Source organism: Brassica oleracea, chromosome C1, assembly GCF_000695525.1.
Source record: "Brassica oleracea var. oleracea cultivar TO1000 chromosome C1, BOL, whole genome shotgun sequence".
In the NCBI taxonomy this organism is placed as follows: Eukaryota; Viridiplantae; Streptophyta; class Magnoliopsida; order Brassicales; family Brassicaceae; genus Brassica; species Brassica oleracea.
The window spans coordinates 4597403-4610110 of record NC_027748.1 but is presented as its reverse complement, the minus strand read 5'-3'; the positions used below and the strand labels follow the sequence as shown (position 1 = coordinate 4610110).

The following is a 12708-nucleotide window of genomic DNA, read 5'->3' as shown; positions in this document are numbered from 1 at the left end:
ATATTTTTCATCAAATATTTTATTTTCTCGTGAAGTCTTTCATTATCTCTCGTCTCTTTAATATTCCCTCTCCATATATGTTTAGTAGTTTCTAAACATATCTGAAACCAGGAAACGTATCTCCTAGTCGCCCTGTCACCACCCACATAATTGGACCGTAAGTAATGGAGGATGCAAGTACCTCTGCCCAATTATGACCAAAGATGGAGCTGAGATACTAATCGACTGTTAAAATTTTATTGGAATGGAACACAATGCCAAACTGAAAGACGGGTTACATAGTTAAAATTTACATCAGATACAAGTTCATATGTCGTCAACGTGATCATAAACCCTATAAACCCTTAATAAATAAGCAAAATACTAATTAAAATTATCGATAACATACAAATAAGCAAAATTAAATAAAATCATGGAGAAAATGATAAATAAGCAAAGTTACAATAAAATTAGTGGAAGATGAATTTAGATAGAACTAGTTGATTTTAAGAATCAATAGATTTGTATTGATAAAAAAAAAGAATCAATAGATTTGTTACATTTATAAAGAGTTCTAATGAGTTTTTCATATTTAAAAGTCTATAAAACTATTGTAATGTAATGATTTTGAGAATCTTGAGTATAAATGCAATATTTTGAAAGTTTGGTTTTATGAGTTAAAATGTTAAGAATTCAAGTCCCAATAACACTAGATTTTGATAGAATTATAGAATCATTAAAATTCAAACTTTTTGAATAACAATGGATTGTATATGTCATTAAAGAATCATCAAAAACCAATAACATTTAATTTTTATAAAAATGTTAGAATTCATTAGCCAATAACTAAATAATTTTAAAATTCTAACAATTATTATAAATGTAGTTCCCACTAATATTCATAAAATCATGGAGAATATGGCAAATAAACAAAATCAATTCTGAAATAAATAGTATAGATAAAAAACGAATTAGGAGAATCTGTTGACAATATTTTTTTAACAAAATAAAGATAACGCAAATTAAAAAAGGAGTGAGTCTAGTTACGGAACACTACAGCAAATAATTAGCATAACTTTAAAAAATTAAAAAAATTGCAAAAAAAATATAACAAAATATATTCCTTCCATATTATTAGATGACGTTATTAGATTTTGCACATAAATTAAAAGAACATTAAATGATTATACATTCGCTACATTCGCTACATTCGCTATGCACCAAGTAATGACGAAAATTAAAAATATGTGTATTTTCAGTAATATCTACCCAAATTCTCATCATCCTACTATGCATGGGAATTGGGAAGCGATACAATTCACCAGAAATTATAATGGGCGGGTGTCGAGCCTAATGTCATCGTTGCTCTGATATCAACTCATAACTCCTCATGTTGTCTATGTCATGATTCCCAAATAAAAACCTCCAAAGATACCACAACTCCGTATGTTGTATTGTAGTAGAATCTAATATCATTTTCTGTGTTTTGTCCACATATTTTTTTTTAATGAATTCCACATCTGGAACTCACTTCTACTTTGACAAGGAAACGACCGCAAGCCAAAGCATCATGAATAAGCATCTGATACGTGAAGCTGTTTGCACATCCGATATCCAGTTAGATCCAAATGTCAGAGGACAGGAAGAACTTGGATATGAAAGGAACTGATTTGTACCGGACCCAAAGATCCAAACGGCCAAACTTATACTCTCTCATTTATTTTTATGTGCATTTTATAAGAGTTATATTTGTTTAGTTAGTTAAACTTATGGTAGATTTTTAAATAATTTAATAGTATAGATGTGTAGAATAAACTTTATATTATATGAGTAGTTCAAAAAAAAAAAACTTATATTATATGATTATAACAATCATAAATTATACTAAAACATTTTGACTGAACAAATAAAACAGAATAAAAACCAACCTTAATGAAAATACACGTGAACCATTAGACAATAATCCTATACTACAGCCTCTTCTCCTTCATTTCTCTTCAACTTCATTTCCATCTTTTTCATCTTCAAACCCAAAGAACTCTCTGTTTCCATTAGGACTATCCAAAGCTCTCTTCTCTTGTTCCTCTTCTCCGTCTTCATCTTTCTTCTTCTTAACTCCACCACTCTTCCTCCTCTTCACAACTCTCTCTTTCAACACACACAAAAGCTCCCTCACAGCCTTCTCCGCATCACTCCTGTTCCTAATCAACACCTCACTAACATCAGCCGGGGTAATCTCCGCCTCCTCCACACATTCCTCCATCTCCTTCAAAACAGCACCGTCTACATCCTCCTCCTCCTCCATCCTCAGATAATTCTTCAACAGAATCTTCAACGCTTGAAACCTACAAAACCCCATGTGAATATGCATATCCATCCTCCCACTCCTCATCAAAGCCGAGTCCAACTTCTCTATATGATTAGTAGTAAACACAAAGATCCTCTCACTCCCACAACAAGACCAAAGCCCATCAGTGAAATTCAAAAGCCCAGACAGCGTCACCGAGCTACCCGGCTCGTCCATCAAACCCGACCCGTTAGTCAAATTCGGGTCATAACACCCGTTACTCTTCTTCTTATTAACCTTCTCTCTTTTCGTCAGACTAATAGAACAGTCGATATCTTCTATAACAATTATCGACTTAGAGCTAGTCTTCATCAACAGCTTCCTCAACTCCGAGTTGTTCTGAACCTCAGTGAGCTCAAGATCATAGATATCATACCCGAGATAATTCGCCATCGCAGCGATCAAACTCGACTTCCCTGTCCCGGGCGGTCCGTACAGCAAGTACCCTCTCTTCCACGCCCTCCCCGTCTTCTGATAAAACCCTTGTCCGTTCGCGAACTCTCTCAGATCCTCCATGATCCGTTTCTTCCTCTCCGGGTCCATCGCCAGCGTCTCGAACGTGCTCGGGTGCTTGAACCTCACCGAGTCCCACGGGTGGGTCCTTGAATCCAACGAGACGCCTCTCGAGTTCGTGTAGAGGAGCCTCTCCTCGTTCCTCCGGCGAATCTCCTCCGCTTTTCCGACGATGTGGTCGAGGTAAGAGTCCAGGACGAGGGCTTTGTCTCTCTTGCTGATCTGCAGCGTGAAGCCTCGCTTCTCCTCCGGCATTGGCCGCCACGAGAAGCTCTGGACCTGGCGCTGGACGACGACGTGCTCCCAGAGGACGGTGACGCCGTCGAAGACGTCGGTGATCCTGTCGTTGTTCGAGAGGCCGAAGGTGACGGAGCTAGAGTTGGGGACGCGCGTGAGGCTGAGGCGCGTGTTGTTGCTGGCGGCGGAAACGGCGCCGTTGACGGTGACGGAGGAGCTGAGGTAGAGGCTGACGGCGTTGTAGAGCTCGTTGGTGTTGACGCCGTCTATCTCCGTTATGTCGAAGTACGTGTGGGAGGAGAACACGTGGCGCATACGTGTCAGGAGGTGGATGAGGGCGAGACGGAGCTCAGGTGGGAACACGAGCTGGAGGATTGTTTGGCAAAAGGCTAACATGCCGACTAGAGAAGCCATTGTCGTCCAGTAATCACTCATCTTCATTTCTTCTTTGCTCTGTTTTGTAGAAACAGAGGAAACTGACTTTTTTTTTTAAGTTCTTGAGATTTGGGAGGGAAATGCTTTTGAGAGAGAGAGAGAGAGAGAGAGACGTTGGTGTGGTTTTATTGGAATATGAAAGGAGGAGATGCTTCAATTTATAGACAATGGGAGGAGTCATTTTAATATTTTACTGATATTCATACTACCATTGGGTTGTGTTGTGTGGTGCTAATGATATAAGCAACTCTATTTCTCAATTATTTTCATAGGTCTATGGTTTCTAGACTTCAAAAACAATTACATCCAAGAGGTAGTGGTTGTGACATGTAAATTTCACATCGTGTACTATTCCACTTTGTGTTTTTGTCCCACGATGTGATAAAGAAAAATGAAGTAGTAAGTTTGGAGGAAAAAAGTTCAACAACTTGAAAGGTGAGGAATGAGAGAATATAGAGGACAGTCCTGGAGAAAACGGATAAGTTTTTCTTACTATTTACACTGAATGAATCGGACAAACAAGTACACTGAGAAACACCATAAAGGACAAGAACACAGCTAGACATTTTGAATGCTGAAAGAGGGTGAGTTTCTAAGAGACAGCCAATAACTGATAACTTAGCTGGATTGGTTCAATCTAGTAAGAAGTATTGTTTTATTGATTGATTCTAGTGTTCAAAGGAGCTTCAATCTTTTACTATTACCAGTCTTTTTCTTGGTCACTACAGAAAATTTGATTACTATAAAGAACACTAGTTTTATTACATATAAACTCAGTTTACAAACCCCAAAAGAATCAAATAATGCATGAAAAGAAACATACAAAAGGGACACTTCAACATAATACCTAGCTAGTGCCATGGTTGGTATTTCTTAAACTGAATCAGTTTCACCATATATAGAACTTGGAGGTCTATACCAATATGGTAAGGAGAGAGATTATCATATTTAAGGGCAATGCAAAAGGATAATGATCAGTGTAGTGTTGCCTTTTTGAAAATTGAGAAGTAACTAGTAAAAGCAAATTAGGGAACATGAGGGTCTAGTTTAGGGTTTGTGAGTGTGACTTACAGTTGGGTTTGTGTTGTTTTGTTGGGATTTTGTGATTTTATTCTTTAGGACACTCGAATTTACGTGGGACATCATTGTTTGTCTACATTTGCATATCAACGTCTATCACCATAATACTCAAAACTCTTTCAACTTTCTTTCACATCTCCATCTAATTCCACCATAATAAACCTCATCACAATCCCAAATTAGCTAACAGCACTTTTAATCAATATATATGTTGAACTCCGAGATTAACGGGTGTACTCAAAGCTTAAATGGTTTTAAGAAACATTTACTTGTGTAACTTGATAGAACTTGGGTTTGAAGTTTGTAACTGTAAGACTAGATATGTAAAAACTTAAGTAAGCCCGGGTGATCAGCTTAATTCCATTCTGGTTAGTCTCCATAATCAAAATTATCAATTATTCGTATTATAAGTGTCCGAATGGAGGAGTGGGACAAGTGCAGTTCTCCTGCACTGCATTCACCATTCACTATTTTTTGTTTGTAAAAGCAGTTCAAGCGGGAGATCTGCATGCAGTTCAATATTTTTTGTCTTTTTGTGGAAAAAGCAGGAGATCTGCATGCAGATCTCATCCGCCAACATTTGGTAGTGTTGATCTGTTTTTTTTTATTGTCAATAAATAACTTTGTTACAACACATAACTTTAAAAATATATATATATACTTTTATGAATACAATATTTTTATTTTATTTTATTTACAACTTTAACAATACAAAATTATCATTCTCCACTTATTATTTTTTGTCGTATAATATTTAATTTTTATAAATAAGAAAATAAAAGAAGTATAAGTATCTTATAAAACATTTACAGACATTTCAGCCGATGCTATAACATCTAAGATATTTGTTTAAATATTTAAGTGTCATTTTTATTGTTTTAATATATGATCTATAGTTTTGAACTGATTTTGTCATTCATAAGTTACAATAAATTATTTGATATGGTTCTCTCCTGCATGATCCGCTTGATCTGCACTTGTCTTGCTTGATCTGCATTTGTCATGTTTGATCTGCATGATCTGCTTGATCTGTCCTGATTGAACTGTTTTTACCATTCGAAGCCTTAATATTGGAAAAAACAAGCAGTCAATGTTTCACTTGGCCGACAGAATAAAAAAGTATTGACGTTTTTCAAATGTTTTAAATAGGGGAAAATAGCGAGACATGTAAAAGGAGATGACACAGAGTGAAAACGACAGTAGATAAGGCCCAAGTTACTAGAGTCACTTTTGCAGAACAGTATAATCTCCCAACACCCCCCAAAGCCTTTAATTTACTATTTTATTTGTCTTAAAAACGTTTTCTAAGTTGCTTTGAAATGTGTAAATCCATATTTTAAGTAATGTAAACAGACTAAAGGATATATTGATTGTCAATATCAGAAAACTGATAATTCCAATCAAAAATGAAAATGATGTACGTATAGAAAACAATTAGGTATCTACAAATGCATTGGTTGATACTGTGGGGAAAAATTTGGACCAAAGATTCTGTACAGAGATCCGTTGGTGATTCTGCTTTTGGAGTTTAGCATCCTCTGGTTCCGAGCTAAACTCAAAAGGGCCAACAATGAATAAACAATGTCAAATGTCAAAAGTTGTAAGGCCATGTTATTATGTAATGTCACAGAGGCCTGTATAAAGTACAATTGGCATTTTATAATTAGGGTTTGTTATGATGGTACCTTCTGAAACCGACTCTCTTTGGCATTTTCTATTTCAATTTTCAAAAAAAAAAAAAGAAAGAATCATGCAATTTAATATCAATCCCACTCTCTATTTTTCCTATTTCTCCTTCATTCAAATTGATGAAAAAATCGTCTCCGCCTGTGGTATTTTCATTTCGGCAAATGCAAGAAAATAACTTATTATTAAAAATTGGTGTGTTTGAGAGATTTGTCACAATTCACCTGAAGAGGTAAAATAAATAATAAAAAGAGATGACGTATTACTCAAGCAAACTCTGCATTTCTACTGTGGCATACCCGTTCCCCAAAGTTACTTATTCACTGGTTACTACTTACTACTACCAAACAAAATTTAACTTCAACTTCAAGAGACAAAAAGTTAAAACATAACGATAATTGAGAGTGGTGCGACACAGAAGCTAATATCTATACAATTAAATGCAACAAAACCGAAGAAGATTTCAGCCAGAGTTTTTAAATTCGAGCCTTTGTCAGATTAATAACAACCACGTAAAAATATTTGCTGGAATTTATTATTATTACTATGGTTTTATGATTTTAAATGTTTATTGTGTATATCTTTCCACACAAATTAAATTGAAAATCCCTTAGAAAAAATAAACTATAGCAGTTCGTAATACAAAGTCATGTACAGTTAGCATTATTATGTATCGTAAGGTAAACAAAACAGCCTTGTCTTATAATCAAAGGTCTTATACAAATAAAGTAAAGTCAACCAGAGTATAACAAAAAAAGTGTTTAAAGAGCATATTATACATATGGTCTCTCATTAAAACTCAGATTAGTTCGCGTTGGAGAATTCTCTATCTACTCTATACCACATGATTTTCAAACTGAATCAAAGGAAAAATATCTCTGATTTTCCATTTCTTTTCCAGATGGAATCAATCAATGGCAATGATCAAGAAGCCGACAGAGACATACATGAGGAAGACCGGGTAAAGTGCGAGAGCTTTCCTTCTTGGGTTCACAGCGGCGCTCATGAAAGGATAAGCGGCCCAAGAGCTCCAGGCAAGAGTCACACACACAACTATCATTTTGAGTATCACATTGTCCTTCAACATGCAGATCACTGCTCCAACGTCCAGTGGGAATAGACAGTAGCCCAAAAGGCTCAGGCTTTGGAAGAAGATTATATGTCCTCCCTGAAAGTTGTATTGTTCACAAACAATAACGTGGGATGTTTTAAAGAAATCAAAGCTTGTAACGAGAAATACTAATACATGAATCAAAAGTGTGCTTACCAGGAGCAGCACATTTAGTGTGAGGATCACTGCCCCAGCTGCAAGTAGTGCAAACGCCACGGCAAATACTTCGGACTGTAAATTAAAGAGCAAAAGAATGAGACCAAAAGACATTCCAATAGACAGAGACCGAGCCCTTATTCTACCAGATACATAAGAATGTGAATTGAGAGACTCAAGCCCGGGATGCAAGTAAAAGGAAAGGAAAAAACTAGATGGAAATGAAAACACATACGTGATCTATAGCACCAAAGTGCTAAGACCGAGCAGAGACTAAACCAATTACAAATTCATGTTTTTCAGATATATCATGCATACATCAAATGCATTAAAACACAGTAAAAGAACAAAACAGCCTTGTAAATTGATCTCACATTGTCTTATTCCAGTATGTTCACAAAACCCAGTACAGAAACTAAACTATTTTAAAGCATGAATATTAAAAAAACCATCCACACCATGCCATCCGTTTAATTCTCTAATAAGGTTAACCGTATACAATCCTACACACAAACTGCTGCCAAGACAAGACAAGACAGGAGAAAGCAATGGAACTCAAAAATTAGAAGAAAGACAGCACATTTGAAAAGGGCACCTCAAAGCTAAGATCTTTATTCACATATGCATCCAAAGGAAGCAGCTTTAAAGATGGCAAACCTTCTTAACGGAAGCGGACCAAGAGAGAGTGAGCCCCAAGAAGACGATAAAGAAAAACGGACCCCACAGATCCCAATCCCTAAGCGCCTTCCCCGGATCCTCCCTATTCGGATTCGGAAACACCACCAGCTTCAGATTACTCACTATCCTCGCCAGATCCCTCTTCACCGTATCCCACACCGGCTCCGTCAACGTGTTCGGCGGAGACCCGAACCCGATCGCCTTCCCACCTTCCGAGCCGCTGCTTCCCGACGGAGGGACGGGAACAGGCGTCACCTTCTGGGCAGGGGGAAGCGGCGGGAGGTTGGATTGGACCAAGGGGGAGGATGTGACGGGTATCGATGGACGGATCGGGCTCGGCGGACGGGCGGGGAGGACTGACCCGGGTCCCGATTGGAAACCTTCGCTCATCATGTTCTCGATCTCGTCGATGTCTGACTGGGACGATTGGTATAGCGGAACTGTGTCGTTGTGCGACATTCTCTCAATTGGGTTTCCGACGGTTAGCTTCACCGGAGGAGAATGGAAATTGCAGGGATTGATTGATGATTTGTTTGTTGATTTTCCCGGGAAGAAATTGATCAGATCTGAGGATGAAGGAAGATGAGTGGAAATTACTAAACGGAGGAAAATAAATAAATAAAAGGAACGTGTGACGAAGTGCTCTCACTGAAACGACACCGTGTAAGTGCGCCGACGACGTTTTATTTATTTTGGTATGAATGTTAAATGGACTTGTCATCGTTAAGAGTCTTTGATGGAAAATTAATCCCATTCTATGTAATATGTGATTAGTTGATAAGTCTTTGATGGAAAATTAATACTATTGGAAATATTTTTTTTATTTGTATTTAAACTCTTTTGATGAATTCTTTAGTAAACAGGATATGATTTACTGAAATTTCCAGTGATTGCATTTAGATTAGATGCATTTAACACGTTTATCATATTTCTTGCAATATAAGTGAAGTAAACTATAATTATCCATCTGAAAGAATGGGCAACTATTATCATTTGCATACACATTTTTGTTTACAATAGACAATCTCTTAACATGTATATATAGACACACCTTTAATTTGCTTTTATTGGACCAAGATTCACACAATCGAAAGAATCAACACACAAGTAGTAACTAAAGAAGAAGCAGAGTACTTTACATATAAAGCGAAAGAAAGCAGAGGAGGATAAATAGATTAAATGTATATGATCTCTCTTAAAGCTTCTATGATCTTGTTGCACATTCCCTAGGGATTCCCTGCGGAAACCTCTTAGTATCCGTACAGTAATTATAGATCATGTAATTCTTCTGAACCCATCTGAGTCTAGCTTGGCTAGTCGAATCCATTTCTTGAGTGTACCAATTAGAGGTTGGTTTCGTTGAGGTACAAGACGATCTTCCGTTGGAATGAGCACAACCATCAACCTTAATGTTCCTGTAAGAAGCAGTGAATGGAGCCTTGGACCAATCTGTTTTAACCAGACCGCCTCTAGTTGCCCAATCGTCTGCGTTCCATAAACTTGCGTACATCCTCATCGGCTTGCTCTTTGGAAATAAAACACCGAGCGACTCGGAGTTTTTAAACTCTCAAATCGGTGTGTCATCGACGGTTAATCTGATCCCAAAAAAAAAAAACAAATTAAGGATTAGAAAAAGAAACATAAATAAACCCTTATTAGGGCTTTTGAAATTGGTTTACTTGTGGAGCAAGAAAGGTAAGATTTTTGGCTTTACATGATTCTTTGAGGGTTCCAGAGGATTGAGTAAGTGTGGAAATTGGCTGTTGGGTCGAACCAGAGATGGAACTGTTGCTCTTTGTCACCTTTACCTTGAGTGTACACATTAGTGTGTAGAGTATAAGGATCTCCAGTCATATTACCCAAGAACTCAAAATCAATCTCATCCCAAGTAGATCCTTCAGACTTCAGCTGAATTTAATTAAAAAAAACATAATTATCAAGAAAAACTCTAACAAACTATCAAATCAAATAACATAAAAAAAGGTTAAGTAACTTACGTAGAAAGTTGTGACCGTGCCTGCTGAGTTACCAGGAACAAGCTTAATCTGCATATCAATCTTACCGAACAAATACTCTGTTTTGGATTGAAAACCAGAACCAGATGATTTGTCTAAGGTGAGAGTGAGAAGCTGGCCGTTGTTGAGTATCTTCCCACGGCCGTTTCCCCAAGCCACGTTGACGTCGCTGTTGAAATCAGCGGTGGAGGCTAAAAACGCCGCCGCGAGGAGAGCTGAGAAGAGGAATATTTTGAAAGGAGACATTGTTATGTGTGCGTACGTGTGGGTGTATGTGTTTGGAGTTTGGTGAGGAATGTGAGGAAGAGAGAAGAAGGGAGAGAGATATATATAGTGGGGTGGAGAATAATAAGTAATGTTAAGAGGAGAGTGGGTGAACAAAAGAGGCTAAATATCAGGACATTGCATGCAAGATGTATTACAGCTGGACTCTCGATTACTTCCATCATTTGGTGAGCAGATTATTTTACCAACCTTAATTGAAATATAAACATGGTCATACTGTTAGAAACGAGTTGTTTCATTCTTAAAAGTATGTTTGAGAAGATTACAAATTATGAGTTGATATCTGCTTTTCTTTAAAGTCGTGTATTGATAAATGCTAGTATTAACTTTCCCTTTGGTTAACAGTACTTGAGTACTTTCTTTATTTTTTCTCTGTTTGCCAGTTTTGAGTTTTAGCTTTAAGAATTGTTTAAATAACGTTTGCTATATAATTGGTTGCATGCTTCGTAGATACTTAGTGTGTTTGTCGTTTTAGAGGTTTCGGCACACGGATTAAGAAAACAATTAATATTGTACATTTCCTGTAAAAAGACACTATTACCTATACACCTAACCATATTTCAATCAATAGAAAAATAAAATTTACATAAAATTAATAAATTTTGCATTGAAAATCGAAAACGACACTTATTTTGTAACAAAAAAAATTATTTAAAACGGAGAGAGTATTTTACACGAATTTCCAAATTCAAAATTATTTGTATATCTTCATTACCACGTAGAGGCCTGTATAGTGGGAGGAGGAAAGAGAAATAAGAGGTCTAGAGGGATATTACGTGTGGTTGTTCGACTTCGAATTTAGTTGAAATTTGAGGACAATGTATAATTGGCATATCTTTTGTCTTGGAATATATACATTTTGATATTCTTTTTTTTTTTGTAGTTTTAAGAGTTTGTATGTATCCAATTACTGGGTCGTTAACTTTACCATATTTTTTGAATAAAACTTGCTTCGACCCTCAAGTCGAACTTTTCTACATGCATCACTACAAGAAAACACGCCGAATTCTGACGGAGGTTCCGACGGACTTCAATGTCGTCGGACGTTTGTGACGGATTTTTGACCAATTTCCGATGAAAACCAAAAATTTGAAGTCGTCGGAATTCCGTCGGCCATTTCCGACAGAATTCCGACGAAACATGGTTCGTCGGAATTTTCCGACGACATTCCGATAAAACATGTAACTGTTGTAGTCGTCGGAAATTCGTCGGAATATACCGATAAACTTCCGACGACATTCCGATTAACAGATATAATTGTTACCGTCGTCGGTATTCCGTCGGAATTTTCTGACGAATTTCCGACGAACCATGTGACCGTTGCCGACAAATATATATGACCGTTGTATAGCCGTTTGAGATTGGAAAATACCGACGGTATTCCGACGGACTGCTTTACATCCGTCGGAAAGTCATCGGATGGCCGTAAGCAATTTCCTATAAATGCAACCCCTCCTCATTCAACTCATTCACACTTCATTCTCTCTTAATTCTCTTTAGTCATAGCAATTCCGTGAAAATCATGTCTTCAGGAGCTTATTATCGTTCGTTGATGGATAAACCTCATTTGGATCCCAACACCAATTTGCTTACGAAAGAATACGTTCAAGGGATTGGAGAATTCATGAGGCTTGGTCAACAGCAACCGGATGCAAAAAGTGGTATGTTAAGATGTCCCTGCTCTTCTTGCAATAATAATAAGGTTATAAAAGAATTTGATGTTTGGACTCATTCGTATATGAAAGGGTTTTCACGTAATTATAAAGTTTGGTACCTTCATGGGGAAACTGGTTATGAATATGGTAGTACTAGCGAACCTCAGCCTGTTAGTGAACCTCAGCCTGATATTAGGTTAGAAGAATCTAGAACGGATATAGATTATGGTGTAGGTACTGAGCAGATGGTACATGATCATTATAGAGGGGAAGAACCAAACCCCGAGTCAAGGAGATTTTTTGACATGTTGGATGCAGGAAAACAACCTTTGTATCAAAATTGTAGAGATGGTCATTCAGTCTTATCATCTGCAACTAGATTAATGGGTATTAAGACAGACTATAATTTGGCTGAAGAATGTATGGATGCGATTACTGATTTTGTCAAAGGTATTCTACCTGAGGATAACCTTGCACCGGGTTCATACTACGAGGTTCAGAAACTTGTTGCAGGTCTTCAACTACCGTATG

At 37.1% G+C, this 12708-nt stretch overlaps 2 protein-coding genes and 1 pseudogene across 2 annotated transcripts; all 3 read right to left on the bottom strand.

The window, feature by feature from the left end:
- Positions 1–1813: 1813 nt before the first annotated feature.
- On the bottom strand, positions 1814–3680 carry LOC106323625 (probable mitochondrial chaperone BCS1-B). Its single transcript, XM_013761714.1, has one exon. It carries the CDS (start codon positions 3515–3517, stop codon positions 1967–1969), a length of 1551 nt encoding a protein of 516 aa, XP_013617168.1. The 5' UTR covers positions 3518–3680; the 3' UTR covers positions 1814–1966.
- Positions 3681–6955: 3275 nt separating this feature from the next.
- Positions 6956–8896, bottom strand: LOC106319640 (protein YIPF6 homolog). The gene is made up of 3 exons (XM_013758048.1): positions 8202–8896; positions 7545–7619; positions 6956–7445 (listed from the first exon to the last, which is right to left on the bottom strand). The coding sequence occupies exons 1-3, from the start codon at positions 8679–8681 to the stop codon at positions 7185–7187; spliced, it is 816 nt and encodes a 271-aa protein (XP_013613502.1). The 5' UTR covers positions 8682–8896; the 3' UTR covers positions 6956–7184.
- A 294-nt stretch (positions 8897–9190) lies between these two features.
- On the bottom strand, positions 9191–10563 carry LOC106322942 (annotated as a pseudogene).
- Positions 10564–12708: the final 2145 nt, after the last annotated feature.

Bases quoted from the DNA above. Each gene is read 5' to 3' on its own strand.
- LOC106323625 (XM_013761714.1), bottom strand. From the start codon at position 3,517: ATGAAGATGAGTGATTACTGGACGACAATGGCTTCTCTAGTCGGCATG.
- LOC106319640 (XM_013758048.1), bottom strand. From the start codon at position 8,681: ATGTCGCACAACGACACAGTTCCGCTATACCAATCGTCCCAGTCAGAC. The intron at 7,620-8,201 runs GTTTGCCATCTT...TTTAATTTACAG, and splicing joins GGTCCGCTTCCGTTAAGAAG to TCCGAAGTATTTGCCGTGGC. The intron at 7,446-7,544 runs GTAAGCACACTT...TACAACTTTCAG, and splicing joins CACTAAATGTGCTGCTCCTG to GGAGGACATATAATCTTCTT.